The sequence below is a fragment of the Podarcis erhardii genome (assembly GCF_964252035.2).
Source record: "Podarcis erhardii genome assembly, chromosome: 2".
NCBI classification, from domain to species: domain Eukaryota; kingdom Metazoa; phylum Chordata; class Lepidosauria; order Squamata; family Lacertidae; genus Podarcis; species Podarcis erhardii.
Genome location: NC_138498.1, coordinates 120810178 through 120826712, shown reverse-complemented (window position 1 = coordinate 120826712; position 16535 = coordinate 120810178). Strand labels below are relative to the sequence as shown.

The 16535-nt window shown below is 49.1% G+C and overlaps 1 protein-coding gene across 9 annotated transcripts in view; it reads right to left on the bottom strand.

Annotated features, from left to right (window-relative positions):
• The window catches only part of LOC309337008 (major histocompatibility complex class I-related gene protein-like), a 56044-nt gene extending 40322 nt beyond the window's left edge, over positions 1 to 15722 (bottom strand). For all 9 annotated transcript variants that reach the window (XM_081853619.1, XM_081853621.1, XM_081853616.1 and 6 more), the window contains exon 1: positions 15446 to 15722. In XM_081853619.1, the coding sequence (XP_081709745.1) occupies positions 15446 to 15707 (262 nt within the window). In that variant the 5' untranslated portion in view covers positions 15708 to 15722. The remainder of the gene's footprint in view (positions 1 to 15445) is intronic.
• Positions 15723 to 16535: the final 813 nt, after the last annotated feature.

Here is a 16535-nt window from a genome sequence, read left to right as displayed (position 1 = left end):
TTGATGACTTCCCCGACGAGAACTCTAGAGTGGCGTACGTGATTGGCCATCTAGAGGGAGGGGCGAGGGACTGGGTTCGGCCCCTGATGGCAGCCAATAATGAAATCTTAAAGGACACAATGAAGTTTTTCCGCGCCATGGACTTGATGTTTTCCAGCGAGATCGAGCAGGGAGTGGTGCGCAGGCAGTTAATGGCGTGTAAACAGGGGAGCCGATCTGTACGTGAGTACTGGACTGAGTTCACCATGCTGATTCATAGACTTGGGTGGGACCTTGCTAGTGAACCTATTCAAATGCTGTTTGAAGAAGGTCTCTCTCCGGCAGTGAAAGATGAACTTTCCCGGGCGCCTAGGGCGGAGTCTATGGATCAGCTGACTAAATCAGCGCTGTCCATTGGGGCACGCCAGGAAGCTAGAGCTATGGAAAAGCGGGAAGGAAAGGGGGAACGTTGGAAGGACTTCCGCATTCCAGAGATTCCGGAGCAGCCTTTCCCGCCAGCAGAGCCGATGGAACTTGGAACAGCGCGCGCGCGCGCAGTTTCAAACACCAGTGAAGGGCGGAAGAAGGAGGGAAAGAGCGGCAAGCGATGCTATCTCTGCCAACAGCCAGGTCACTTTGCCAGAGTCTGTCCGCAAAGGAAGGAATGGCAAGGGATGGCGGGAACTGTTGGGGGGAAGGAGGAAGAAGAAATCACGGAGCCAGTAAAAGCCAACGCCTGGTTGCCAACATCAGGGCACAGCAGCCAGGCCAGGGAGTAATGAATGTGCCCACGCCGGAACCTCCAAGACCAGCGCTTGTGATAGAGGTGTTGCTGGAACTGGCAAACGGACACCCACTGAAGATAAAGGCGCTATTGGATTCAGGTAGCTCATGTAATTTCATGAGCAAAGAGTTTGCAGCTGCACACCAAATACAGACTATCCCATTGAGTAAGCCTTTGCAGGTTACCACGATTGATGGGAGGGAGCTGTTGGGAGGAGAAGTGAGCCAACAGACTGTACCAATGATAATGAGGGTGGCACGACACACCGAACTGATAGCGTTTAACGTAGCCACCTTGGGAGGAGCTCCTATTATCTTGGGTATGAGCTGGCTGGCGCTACACGATCCGCTAGTAGGCTGGCATCAGAGAGTGGTTTCCTTTGGATCAGCACATTGCCTAGAACACTGCAAGGAGGGAGAGGCTCAGGCAGGCACCAGGGGCACTCTAGCAGTGATGGAAGTGATGGACAAAGGGAGGGTGCCACCACAATACGCTGACTTGCTTGACGTATTCAGCGAAAAAGAAGCAGATAAACTGCCCCCGCACAGACCCTTTGATTGTCAAATTACCTTACTCCCAGGAGCACAATTGCCAGTGGGCAAGCTGTATGCAATGTCAGACAGTGAGATGCAGGAGTTAAGGGAGTTCATTGACAAGAATCTCAAGCGAGGTTTCATCAGAGAGTCACGAGCGGTGGGGGGCAGCCCAGTGTTCTTTGTGGACAAAAAAAACACAGGCAAGCCCAGGCTTGTATGTGATTTCAGGGCCCTAAATGCAGTGTCAGAACCAGTGACTTTCCCTATGCCCAGAATTGATGACATTCTAACACGGGTGAGAAAAGGGAAAATTTTTACCAAGCTGGACCTTAGGGGGGCATATAACTTGATACGTGTGAGAAAGGGGGATGAGTGGAAGACCACTATGTTCACCCCCTTGGGGGCCTTTGAGTACACCGTTATGCCTTTCGGATTACAAGGGGGCTCCGCCTGTTTTCAAGCATTCATGAATCACGTCCTGGGGCCACTGCTCTACAAGAACTGCGTAGCGTTCTTAGATGACGTTCTGGTGTACTCAGACAATGAGGAGCAGCATGTGCGAGATGTAAGAGAGGTACTGAGCAAGCTGCGAGAAAACCGGCTGTGGGTGAAACTGGAGAAGTGTCAGTTTCATACCAAGGAGGTGGAATTCCTGGGGTACCGGTTGTCTGACAAGGGATTGGCCATGGATCCCAGCAAGGTTCAAGCGGTACTGGAATGGAAAACACCAAAGACCAAGAAGGACGTGCAAAGGTTCCTGGGCTTCGGAAACTTCTATAGGAAGTTCATCAAAAACTTTGCCCATTTAACAGCGCCCATCACGGATTGTCTTAGTAGCAAAAAGAAATTTGTTTGGACGGGAGAAGCGCAACAAGCGTTCGAACGCTTAAAGCAGGCGTTTGCGTCGGAAGAGCAACTCTTGCACGTGGATCTACAACAACCAATGAGAGTGGAGACTGACGCGTCAGACCGAGCGGTGGGGGCCGTTCTTCTCCAGCCGGGAAAAGATACGTCTGAATGGAGACCGTGTGCATTCTTCTCGCGGAAGTTGAACAAATCAGAGAGGAACTACACAGTGTACGACCGAGAACTGCTCGCCATTCATGAAGCATTCCGGAAATGGCGGCACTTGCTGATTGGGGCGCAGCACAAGGTTCAAGTCCGAACTGACCACAAAAATCTGGAATACTGGAGAACAGCCCGATTGCTGAACCAGAGACAAGTGAGATGGGCCCAGGAGTTCTCCAAATTCCACTTTGAGATTCGTTACGTGCCCGGCTCCGAGAACGTGAGGGCGGACGCTCTTTCCAGGAAACCTGAGTACTTAGAGGGGGAGGGAGCGCCTGAGGCAAGGCATGTAATCTCTGAAGACCGCTGGGTGTGTGGGGCGGCATTGGTGGGGCAGAGGGAACTGATAGAGGGTACGGAGAAAGATGAATACGCCCAAGAGAAACTCAGAGAGCTCCGGAGGACAGAGGAGAACACAGGGGGGTTCGAAGAAAAGAACGGGGCGTTGTATTACAAAGGGGCACTGTACATACCCGACGGGGAACTGAGGGGCAGAGTACTCAAGCAGTTGCATGACAGCCCCACAGCGGGACATTTTGGACAGCACAAAACCATGTGGTTGGTTACCAGGGAGTTTTGGTGGCCCAAGGTGAGGGAGGACGTACGGGAATATGTCAGGGGTTGCGACAGGTGCCAGCGAGCGAAAGGAGAGAGGGTGGCGCCAGCGGGGCTATTACAACCCTTACCCACGCCCGAAAGGCCATGGGAGGCAGTATCCATAGATTTTATGACGGACCTGCCAAAATCCAAAGGCAAAACAGCTGTCATGGTGGTGGTAGATCAATTAACCAAGATGTGTCATTTTATAGCTTGTTCACATGCAGTCACAGCAGAGGAAACCGCCAAGTTGTTTGTAGAACATATTTTCAAGTTGCATGGCGCCCCCTTGAGGGTGGTCAGCGACAGAGGGAAACAATTTACTTCCAGGTTCTGGAGGAAACTTATGAGCTTACTGCACGTAGAACTCAATTTCTCAACTGCCCGGCACCCAGAAACCAATGGGCAAGCGGAAAGGGCAAATGGGGTTTTACAACAATACCTGAGGTGTTATGTAAAAGACAGAGAAAATGATTGGGTGGATAAGTTACCTCTAGCAGAATTTGCCTACAACAACGCGGAGAACGTGTCCACAGGGATGAGTCCCTTCCTGGCAAATTATGGGTGTCACCCCCGGGCATTCCCAGGAGAGGGAGGGGAGAGGTGGAGCGTGCCGGCGGCGGAATATTTTTTTGAAGAGATGGAGGCGATCCACCGTCAGCTTCAACTTAACTTAGAGAAAGCCAAGGAAGAATATAAGAAGCAAGCAGACAGAAATAGGAGGGAAGGTGAAACTATAAGGGTGGGGGACCGGGTGTGGTTGTCCACCCAAGGGCTACCGTTCAAGGGCGGGAGTAAGAAATTGAGGCCCAAAAGATTGGGACCCTTTGAGGTCATACAGCAGGTCAACCCAGTGGCATTCAAACTCAGGCTGCCCAGTCACATGAAATTACACCCAGTATTTCACAGGTCATTACTGTCGCCGTACCGAGAGGGACGCGAGTGGGGGGAGCGTGAGAGAGAGGCTACCCAAACGCCCGTGATAGAAGAGAGAGAGCGCGACATGAACGTGGCAGGAATCATTGATTCCAGGTGGAAGGGGAATCAGGTGGAATATCTGGTAGAATGGGAGGGGGAAGCAGAGTCGGAAAACACTTGGGTACCAGCAGAGGTAGTCAATGACGAGGTTTTAATAGAAACATTTCATCAGCGTTTCCCAAGAAAACCGCAACCCGTGGCTCGATTTAGAAGGGAACACTTTGGGACCACCGATGAGGAAGGAGAGTTTGAAGGGTTCCCAGAGTCAGGGGTGGGTGAAGAAGCCGACTCCGACGAAGAAGAGGAAGACGGGGAGAGAGACGGTACGCCGTGGCTGGAAGTGTTAGAATCCTCGGACGACGAGGAGAGTTCCTTCAGGGGCTTTCCGCCCTCACCGCCAGTGGGAGAGGAGGCGGGAGGGGGTGAAGGGGGCCCTGGGGGGGAGGTGGATGTCAGGGAACTGCCATCGGAGAGACAGGTGGTGGACAGGCTACAGGAGAATAGGAGAGAATCTGCAGTAGAAGAGGGAACCAGCAGGGGGAGTGCAGGAGTCACAGCGGAGGGGAGGCTCTGGGATGCTTCCAGTGAGAGTAGTGGAGAGGTAACGGGACCCCCGTTGGGAACGCCCACCCTTCGCCGGAAACTGTCACGCAGAGAGTCTCGAAAGCGCATGTCTGTCAAAGAGCTTTTATGTTGGCGTAAATTCCGTAGACGCCCACTGTCAGATTCTACCAGCGACTGACGGAGTCATGCTTTGGGGGCTCCGTTAGTGCATCGGTTTGGATGACCAGCCAAACCCCAGAGGGATCAAGCTTTTACGCACAAGCAGCTCACTATCCCATCACACTTGCCCTTAAACATAGAGGAAGCAGAACAGAGGGAGCCTGGAAAGGAAGAGAAAAGGGGGCAGTGTTAGGGGTCCTGCAGCTGAGGGCTCTCTGACAATCCAGCAGCCCCCAAATGGAAGATCTGAGGTGTATATGGCAATGGGTTTGTAGCAATGCCCCTTCCCAGCACCTATGCTCTGTAGAATCAAAACAAAACATTTCATAGCTTCTCCACTGCCATTCCCCTATTTGAGGTATATTCCATTTTCATGGAAAAATTGCAAACAAACTGGGAGAGAATTGAGGGATGGAGTGTAAAAAAACAAAATTTGGGGGGAATCAGGAGCCATGGGAACAGAAAGTTCGAGTGTTGTGGCATAAGGAGGGGAAGGGGGATAAATCTTTGCAGCTCCTAAAGGCTGCCTCAAAGGGAAGAAAAAAAAGAGGGCAGGCAAAGGTGCTCTGTAGATACACCTGGAAACAACAACAACACACACACACACACACACACACACACACACCTGGCCAGACCCCACAATCCATCTCTGTTTCCCTTTGAGGGGCAACCGCCGAGAAGGCTCTGCACTGCCAAGTTTCTGCCCCAAAGGGATTGGGAAGAAAGGGGGAAAGGGCAGAAGTTGAATCTGCACCAAGCCTCGTGTTTTTAATTCCAGGACACAACATACCCATCAATCAGTGTTTGAAATCCGCCAGGCATGTTTTGCAACCGGCACGGGTCCAACTGCGACCACACATGGAGATCTGTGGATGCTAGGCTGGCGACTGACATCTCCATCTGGCTGGCCCCTCCAGACTTCTTAAGCGGCTCAGCAGAGCTTATTCACTGCATTTAGATCCCACCTTTTTCACCCCCCCTCCTCAGTTAATCCCTACCACAACCCTGTGAGGTAGGTGAAGAGGCTGTGACTGCCTCCAAGGTCACCCAATGAGCTTCATGGCGGAGTGGGGATTTGAATCTCAATCTCCAAGGTCCTCGTCCCAACACTCTAACCACAATGGCTTCCTAGAGTCTTTCTGCTATGGGGCAGCCCTATAAATGAAGCAGGTGAGGCTGAGGCAGCAAGAACAATAACAACAGTAGTAAATTGATATGCTGCCCATCTGACTGGGTTGCTCCAGACACTTTTGGTGGCTTGTAAAACCACAGTAAAACATCAAACATTAAAAACTTCTCTATACAGGACTGCCTTCTGATGTCTTTTTAGAAGTCAGATAGTTGTTTATTTCCTTGACACCCTGCAGCAATGGCCCAGTCATCGTGGACAGAACTGTGGAGGACAGGAAGTTGTGCTCCCAAACGCCTATAATTCATTCCCTTCCCCTGGGGAGTTCACGGCAGAGATGGGCTTTGAACCAGAGTGTTATGGGTTCGAGCCCCATGGTGGGCAAAATATTCCTGCATTGCTGATGACCCTCATGGTCCCTTCCCACTCTACGATCCTGTGGAATAAATACAGTGGAATAAATACAGTATTCTGCGGAATAAATACAGTGGTACCTCGCTTTAAGAACAGTCCTGTTTAAGAACAATTTGGTTTACAAACTCCGCAAAACCAGAAATAGTGTCTTGGTTGGAGAACTTTACCTCGGTCTATGAATGGAAGCTGAATGGTCTAAGGGCACCGGCGGTGGGAGGCCTCATTAGGGAAAGTACGCCTCGGTTTAAGAACAGTTGTGGTTTAAGAACAGACCTCTGCAACGGATTAAGTTCGAAAGCCGAGATACCACTGTACCATGAATTATATTACTCTCCAGCGCAGCTCCCTTTCCCATAGGCTATACCAACACTAGCCATTAGATGGTGGAAGGAGCCAACACAGATCATCCCCATCAAGGAAGATGGATTAACTTTTGCCTTGTTCACAACCATCCTGCTCTCCTTCTCCCTCTCCACACCTTGCCATGAATGCACACAGAGCGGGGAAGGGACATGTGCCCCTTTGTGCCTTAGGGAAGAGAACAAGGCTCCGTGGTGGAGAGCTACAGCAAATTCTCAAGTGGCACGGCCCTACAGAATACACAATCAGCCCCACGGCCACTCCACGCCCCCCAAGAAAAAACTGACACCCCTCAATTCTCACCTGGATGAAGGACAGGATATAAGACTCAGACTATCTCAGTATTTTATACCAACAATGGCCTCACATTTGGGGGCACCAAGTTAGGACCTTCCTTCTGACACCCATTATGGTCTCTGCCTAGACCCCACCCCACGAGATTATCAGAGCTCCACAGCAATGTCTGGCAAAGGCCTGGCGAGAGATTCGGGGGCAAGGGGGCCTTAGCAAAGGCTTCTCGCATCCCCACCCCTGTGGGGACTGCGATGATGAGTTGCAGACATCTGGATGACATCTGGTTTTCAACACTGCAACATATCACCTGCTAAATATATAAACATATCACCCTAGTGGTCCCAGGCCCTAAGGAAGTCAGATTAGCCTCAACCAGAGCCAGGGCCTTTTCAACACTGGCTCCAGCCTGGTGGAACGCTCTGTCTCATGAGACCAGGGCCCTGCAGGATCTGATTTCTTTCCGCAGGGCCTGTAAGACAGAGTTGTTCCGCCTGGCCTTTGGCTTGGAGCCAATTTGATTCCCTCCCTCCCTCTCTTTTTTTCTTTCTTTTCCTTCTCCTCCTGCGATGAGGCTACATTTTAATATTTTAATGTTCCATTATTTTAATGTTGTATTTTATTTTTGTTTTTAAGTTGTAATCAGTCAACTTGTTTTTATTATTGCTTGTAAGCCGCTCTGAGCCCGGCCTTGGCTGGGGAGGGCGGGGTATAAATAAAAAATTATTATTATTATTATTATTATTATTATTATTATTATTATTATTAAATCACAATATACCAATATATTGTGATGTCTGAAATAAGGATGGAGCTAAGGAGAGGCAGCAGCTGCCTTCACGGTTTCCCCTGCATTGTGATTTTTGCACAGCACCCACCCACTCCATGATTCATGACAGGTCTAGAATTATGAAACCGGTATCACAATACAGGCTTAAAAGCCCGTTTTGGACAATGTATCAATATATCACCCTGCCCCAGTGGACAACTTCAACCCCACAGGATAAAATCACAAAATACACAATCAAAATACAGTGGTACCTCGGGTTAAGAACTTATTTCGTTCTGGAGGTCTGTTCTTAACCTGAAACTGTTCTTAACCTGAGGTACCACTTTAGCTAATGGGGCCTCCCGCTACCGCTATGCGATTTCTGTTCTCATCCTGAGGTAAAGTTCTTAACCTGAGGTACTATTTCGGGGTTAGCGGAGTCTGTAACCTGAAGCGTCTGTAACCCGAGGTACTACTGTATGACTCTACTCAAAACATCTATGGAGTTGAAATACAGAGGCTGGATGGTTTGAGTGGGTGGAGTCGGAAACCCACAAGACAAATATTTCCTTCTGCTACTTCCCTCCAGCTCAGTTTCCTTTCACGAAAGATCAAGTGAGACCCAGTTCTGATGCCTGAACCTCCTGGAGAACTTTCTCCCAGTTCAAATCACAAGAGCTCAGAGGAAAGCTGGGAGTTGCGTGTGGGTCCCCAAAAGCCCCAAAGCCAGTCCCACGTCCCCCAAGAGGAGGAACCTAAGGCCAGTTGCTCCCCTCCCCATCTCTCCCATGCAACTGACAGGAAGGGGGCTGGCACCCCATGGCAGATATTGAGTGACCTTAACAAGACAGAGAATTAACCAATTTTATGCCTTTAGGTTTTTTAAAGCTTTCTGGGTCACTTACAGACTTTGATGTGCAACAAGCAGCAAATAAGCTGAATAATAATAATAGTAAAATACCGTATTTTTTGCTCTATAAGACTCACTTTTTCCCTCCTAAAAAGTAAGGGGAAATGTGTGTGCGTCTTATGGAGCGAATGCAGGCTGCACAGCTATCCCAGAAGCCAGAACAGCAAGAGGGATTGCTACTTTCACTGCACAGCGATCCCTCTTGCTCTTCTGGCTTCTGAGATTCAGATTTTTTTTTTCTTGTTTTCCTCCTCCAAAAACTAGGTGCGTCTTGTGGTCTGGTGCGTCTTATAGAGCGAAAAATACGGTATTTATACCAGTTTTCCATTAAACAATTTCCAAAACTATTTGCAATAAAAGCAAACGACATTTGGGGGGGGGGTGGAGTCACAACCACTTAAAAAAAGGACCAAACACAAGTACAGTGGTACCTCGGGTTACAGACGCTTCAGGTTACAGATGCTTCAGGTTACAGACTAACCCTGAAGTAGTACCTCAGGTTAAGAACTTTACCTCAGGATGAGAACAGAAATTGCACGGCGGCAGCGGGAGGCCCCATTAGCTAAAGTGGTACCTCAGGTTAAGAACAGTTTCAGAGTAAGAACGGACCTCCAGAACAAACTAAGTTCTTAACCCGAGGTACCACTGTAGGTAATATTCTTCTGCAAAGCTGTGAAGGGCAGGTGAATCATACCTAACCTTAAAACCTCTCTCTCTTCCCACTCCAGGGATGCCTGGAGGATGCGGACTATTTGGACCTCTTCCAATCAGGATTCAGGCCCCATCATGGGATTATTATTAATAATAATAATAACAATAATTTATTATTTATACCCCACTCATCTAGCTGGGCTTCCCCAGCCACTCTGGGCGGCTTCCAACAAAATACTAAAATACAGTAATCCATCCAACATTAAAAGCTTCCCTGAACAGGGCCGCCTTCAGATGTCTTCTAGAAGTCTGGTAGTTGTTTTTCTCTTTGACATCTGGTGGGAGGGCGTTCCACAGGGCGGGTGCCACTACCGAGAAGGCCCTCTGCCTGCTTCCCTGTAACTTGGCTTCTTGCAGGGAGGGAACCGCCAGAAGACCCTCAGCACTGGACCTCAGTGTCCCGGTAGAACGGTAGGGGTGCAGGGCTACTTGGGAGTGGGTCCCAGCCAACTAAATGTCTGGGGCAGGTTCCACAGGAGGGGATGCACTGCGACAACCAATCTCAGTGATCATGGGTAGGAGGAGATCAGACCACGTCATTACCGAGGAGGCAGGTTTAGTCGTTGTTTATAATAATAATAATAATAATAATAATAATAATAATAATACTTTATTATTTATACCCCACCCACTCTGGGCAGCTTCCAACAAAATATTAAAATACAGTAATCCATCAAACATTAAAAGCTTAAGGACTACCCCTGCCTCCGGGTCTGGTCTTGACCGGATGGATACTAGAATCAGCAAGGGATACCTACATGCCCTGAAGGTGCTGCTGTCTACACATCTAGATGCTGAAGGTGCAGCAGTTAGACTGGTGACTGGGAGCGGCCGCCAAGACCATATAACACCGGTCTTGAAAGACCCACATTGGCTCCCAGTACGTTTCCAAGCACAATTCAAAGTGTTGGTGCTGACCTTGAAAGCCCTAAACGGCCTACGGTCTGCAAATAATAACATCCTCAAGGTCCCAGGCCTCAGAGAGGTTAGGCTGGCCTCAACTAGAGCCAGGGCCTTCTCGGCTGCGGCTCCAATCTGGTGGAACGCTCTGTCACAAGAGACTAGGGCCCTGCGGGACCTGACATCTTTCCGCATGGCCTGCAAGACAGAGTTGTTCCACCAGGCCTTTGGTCAGGGCGCAGCCTGACTCCCTCCTCTGGCAACCTGCACATAATTTTGCTTAATCGGTTGCCATTAATTTGATTTTAATAAATTTTTATAATGAAATATTTTTAGAATGTGTGATTATTTGATTGTTTGATTATTTGATTATTGTTAGCCGCCCTGAGCCCGGCTTCGGCTGGGGAGGGCGGGATATAAATAAAATTTATTATTATTATTATTATACCTGAAGGAGCGTCTCCACCCCCTTTGTTCTGCACAGACACTGAGGTCCAGCTCTGAAGGCCTTCTGGTGGTTCCCTCACTGTAAGGTTACAGGGAACCAGGCCTTTTCGGTGTTGGCACCCTCCCTGCAAAGCTGACAACTTTTCCCTTTTCTTGCAAGGAATCCGATTCGGAATAAGGAAATTTCCCTTAAAAAAAAGAGAAACGTTGACAGCTATGCCCTCCTTGTGGAACACCCTCCCATCAGATGTCAAGGAGATGAGTAACCATATAACCTTTAGAAGACATTTGAAGGCAGCCTTGTTCAGGGAAGCCTTTTAATGTGTAATGTTTTACCAGGGTTGCCATATGTCCAGAATTTTAGGTATTCAGCATCCAGGCGGAAAATGCTGAAATATCCTGGACGTATGACAGCCTGTCAGAAGTGTAGATTTTGGTGAATTTAATTTAAAATCGTTCAAAAAAGCTAAACAACTTTGGTCAATGCTCCCCACCCCCCCCCCAAAAAAACCTCAACAGATGTTCACTTTTTGAAATATGGCAACCCTAGTTTACTACGTCTTTATCATTTGCTGGAAGCTGCCGCCCACAGTGGCTGGCACAACTCTGGCTGAGTGTCATAATAATAATAATAATAATAATAATAATAATAATAATAATAATAAATCATTATTATTCCCTTTTCTGTGGTGACTCCCCATTTGTGGAATGCTCTCCCCAGGGAGACAGCAGGGGAGGAAAGGTAGTCTTCATCTAGGCCTTAGACTGATTAAACTATGGCAGTTTGTGTGTGTGTGTGATAATTTTGTTTGCTATTTTGTTATGCCTTAGTTACAGATAGGTAGCCGTGTTGGTCTGCCATAGTCAAAACAAAAAATTCCTTCCAGTAGCACCTTAAAGACCAACTAAGTTAGTTCTTGGTATGAGCTTTCGTGTGCATGCACACTTCTTCAGATACACAACATATCTTCAGATACACAACATATCTGTATCTGAAGAAGTGTGCATGCACACGAAAGCTCATACCAAGAACTAACTTAGTTGGTCTTTAAGGTGCTACTGGAAGGAATTTTTTGTTATGCCTTATGTTTTTATATTGTAAACTGCCCTGTAATCCTCGGGTGGAGGGCAGTACAGAAATTCAGTAAACAATTTAGTAAAGAATAATAATAATATTACTGGATATGCAAAAGCTTTTCTAAAGGCAACTCCACTTTCAAATTCTGCATTTTGGGGGCAGGCAGCGCAAGCGGAATTTGAGGGGGAAAGCGGCACAAACGGGTGGCGATCGTGCCAGAGAAAAGAAACGATCGACCAGCAGAGTATTTGGCAGTTGCGGGCCAGGGGATCCCTCCGTCACGGGGGTTGGACTGGATGACCTCAGGGTCCCTTCTATCCAGTGGCGTAGCGTGGGTTGTCAGCACCTGGGGCAAGGCAAGTAATTTGCGCCCCCTAACCCGTGGATTTGCGCCCCCTAACCCGTGGATTTGCGCCTCCTAACCCGTGGATTTGCGTCCCCTAACCCGTGGATTTGCGCCCCCTAACCCGTGGATTTGCGCCCCCTAACCCGTGGATTTGCGCCCCCTAACCCGTGGATTTGCGCCCCCTAACCCGTGGATTTGCGCCTCCTAACCCGTGGATTTGCGCCCCCTAACCCGTGGATTTGCGCCCCCTAACCCGTGGATTTGCGCCCCCTAACCCGTGGATTTGCGCCCCCTAACCCGTGGATTTGCGCCCCCTAACCCGTGGATTTGCGCCCTCTAACCCGTGGATTTGCGCCCCCTAACCCGTGGATTTGCGCCTCCTAACCCGTGGATTTGCGCCCCCTAACCCTAACCCCCAGATGCTGCGCCCGGTGCAGCCGGCCCCCCCTGCACCCCCCACGGCCACTGCTTCTATCCCTTCTTCCGTGCTATGATTCTCTTTTTTTTTTTTTTAAATAATTTTTATTGGGTTTTTACATTTTATAACAACAGACACACACACAAAGACAAAGACAAACAAACACACAAATACAATTACATACCCTAAGTTTCTTTACCCACTTTCATTGACTTCCCCCCACCCCCTCCCCTTACATCCCAATTCGGAAATTAATTCAGCAAGTTCTTACCTAACCTCTTAAAGATATTCACATTGCTTTTAAAAATTAAAATCTTTTGTTTATCTGTATTCAACTATCCAATTCTCTTATAATCATTATTTTCTTTTTTTTTTAAGGTCGATCTAACTTCCCCTTCACAAATTTTCCCTTTATTATATTAATTATAGGTCACATTGACCAAGTAAAACAAAACATAATATTTTATAATTCTATTCTCTCCCCCCCCTGCCCCGGTTTCTGTCCCTTCCTAGACAAATGTCCAGAAAACAAACAAAAAATATTTCTAGCCCGGATTCCTCACGTCCGAGGCGTCTGATTCTCTGTCAGTCCCTCTCTGCCAGCTATATTGGTAGTCCTCTTTGATGGTCCTAAGACCCCAAAGGAGTTCAGTCAGAGTCAGATCATATTTTCTTTCATTCAGAATGTTGAAGAGTGTTTGCTGCGAAAGACCATCTAGTTTTCCATACTCAAGAGAAAAGTCCCAATCATATTGCTTTGTTCTTTCTAGTTTTAATATTCCAAGTACTCCAGGGGCTTCTCTCTTCTTCTTTCTCATCTTTCGCAGATCTGTAATCCAGAGGTCTTCTTGCTCATACTCTAACGCTGCAGATTTCTGGTTGATATTTTCCACTTGTAGTGTCTGAACTCCTTCTTTTTTCTCTGTCAATTCCAAAGGCATCTCTTCCTGCTCAGCTGCAGAATTTTTATCGTACATCTCCTTTGTGCATTCAGCAGAGTTGTTTGTTTCAGGATTCAAGGTCATAAAAACTTTACTCAAGGCCATACTCTGCTCCTGCAGGATTCCCACGAGAAAAAACATTTTTTCTATCTCCGCCAGTAATTTTCCCTCTGCAGCCATTGTAATGTCACTAATTCCCCCTAGGGGGCTTTCAGTTATTTAGTAGTCCTTTTCCAATAATCTGTTACTTTGTTGTTATCAATACTTTGTTTCCAATCGCCTCAGTCCAAATGTATCAGCTTTAATTCCACGAGTTATTAAATAGCAAAATTCTTTACTTTGTCCGCCCGTTTGACAGCTTCTTTGACAGCTGTCAAACTCCTTTCACTTCTTCCTCCGGGACCCAAATAGGACACTCCCGGGTTTTTTGGGGGGGATACACACAAAGTTCCAAATTCCCTTTCTCTCCAGCACAAAAATCTTGTTCTATCAAATTTGTGAGAAACTTTTAAATCCTCAAAACAGTATTCATTCCGCCTTAATTCTCCGTTCCTTGCTTTAAAACGTCTATAAGTAGAGGGGGTGCGGACTTCCCTTTAACACATCCCCCGATCGTGCCGAATTCACAGGATAAAATTTTTAAAGTCCAAATTCCACTACTCACGGGTCCTTTGTTATCCAGTCCAAATTTTGGGAAGAAAGTCAGCGCTCTCCGGCCATGGCTTGCGGCTTCGCTCTACTGAGGTAGCGGTCTACTCTCAGCACCACGCCACTCTCCGTACCCTCTCCAGTAGCACCTTAAAGACCAACTAAGTTAGTTCTTGGTATGAGCTTTCGTGTGCATGCACACTTCTTCAGATACACAACATATCTTCAGATACACAACATATCTGTATCTGAAGAAGTGTGCATGCACACGAAAGCTCATACCAAGAACTAACTTAGTTGGTCTTTAAGGTGCTACTGGAAGGAATTTTTTGTTATGCCTTATGTTTTTATATTGTAAACTGCCCTGTAATCCTCGGGTGGAGGGCAGTACAGAAATTCAGTAAACAATTTAGTAAAGAATAATAATAATATTACTGGATATGCAAAAGCTTTTCTAAAGGCAACTCCACTTTCAAATTCTGCATTTTGGGGGCAGGCAGCGCAAGCGGAATTTGAGGGGGAAAGCGGCACAAACGGGTGGCGATCGTGCCAGAGAAAAGAAACGATCGACCAGCAGAGTATTTGGCAGTTGCGGGCCAGGGGATCCCTCCGTCACGGGGGTTGGACTGGATGACCTCAGGGTCCCTTCTATCCAGTGGCGTAGCGTGGGTTGTCAGCACCTGGGGCAAGGCAAGTAATTTGCGCCCCCTAACCCGTGGATTTGCGCCCCCTAACCCGTGGATTTGCGCCTCCTAACCCGTGGATTTGCGTCCCCTAACCCGTGGATTTGCGCCCCCTAACCCGTGGATTTGCGCCCCCTAACCCGTGGATTTGCGCCCCCTAACCCGTGGATTTGCGCCCCCTAACCCGTGGATTTGCGCCTCCTAACCCGTGGATTTGCGCCCCCTAACCCGTGGATTTGCGCCCCCTAACCCGTGGATTTGCGCCCCCTAACCCGTGGATTTGCGCCCCCTAACCCGTGGATTTGCGCCCCCTAACCCGTGGATTTGCGCCCCCTAACCCGTGGATTTGCGTCCCCTAACCCGTGGATTTGCGCCCCCTAACCCGTGGATTTGCGCCCCCTAACCCTAACCCCCAGATGCTGCGCCCGGTGCAGCCGGCCCCCCCTGCACCCCCCACGGCCACTGCTTCTATCCCTTCTTCCGTGCTATGATTCTCACGTATCCTCCACGTGCGAGGGGCGAGTCGCTTCCCACGCCATTGATCCTGCCGCCCTCGCAGGGCTGGCTCCTTTCTGCGAGCCGAGCAAGGCTGCGCTCTCTGCCCCGGGCGGCATACAAAGCGCACAAAGTCCCCAGGGAAGGATATTTACGGAGGGATCCGGGCTGGAAACACCCGCCCCGCCCCGCCCCTGGCAAAGGTCCTCCGCCCCCCAGTTTGACCCCCGAGGTACTGACCTGCGCAGTCCAGGAGCAGCAGCAGGGGGGCAGCCACCCATAGGATCAGGGGGGGCCAGCGGAGGAGGAGGAGGAGGAGGAGGACCCCCATCTGCCCCCAAAACGGCGTTCGGTTTTTGTCCTCCTGCAACGAAGGCGTTCTCCCTCCGTCGTTCTGAGACCCGCTCTCCGCCCCGCCCGCGGAACCAGCAGCGGAGCGAGCCGGGATTGGGCGAGGGGGAAATATTCCGCCAATCAGAAATCGGCGCGCAGATGGCGGCATCAGTCGCCGGGCAGACCTCGAGGCGCAAGTTTGGGAGCGAGGCTGGCGAGGGAAAGAGAAAGTACTGTACAATGGTACCTCGGGTTACAGACGCTTCAGGTTACACAGACTGAGCTAACCCAGAAATAGTACCTCGGCTTAAGAACTTTGCTTCACGATGAGGGCAGAAATCGGGCTTCGGCGGCGCAGCAGCAGCAGCAGCAGGAGGCCCCATTAGCTAAAGTGGTACCTCAGGTTAAGAACAGTTTCAGGTTAAGTACAGTGGTACCTCGGGTTAAGTACTTAATTCGTTCCGGAGTTCCATCCTTAACCTGAAACTGTTCTTAACCTGAAGCACCACTTTAGCTAATGGGGCCTCCCACTGCTGCCGCTCTGCCGGAGCAGGATTTCTGTTCTCATCCTGAAGCAAAGTTCTTAACCCGAGGTACTATTTCTGGGTTAGCAGAGTCTGTAACCTGAAGCGTATGTAACCTAAAGCGTATGTAACCCGAGGTACCACTGTAAGGACCTCTGGAACGAATTAAGTTCTTAACCCGAGGTACTATTTCTGGGTTAGTGGAGTCTGTAACCTGAAGCGTATGTAACCTAAAGCGTATGTAACCCGAGGTACCACTGTAAGGACCTCTGGAACGAATTCAGTTCTTAACCTGAGGTACCACTGTACTGTAATTGCAGCTCCTCGCTGGGAATGGCCCCCTCCTTCCCTCCTTCCCCTGGCAGCTCTTCCTGTCCTACCTTGCAGGGAGGGTGTAGGAAGGGAGGGGAGAAGCTGCAGCAAAGCAGAACGCAGAATCCTAGGACTGCAGAGTTGGAAGGGTCCCAGGGCAT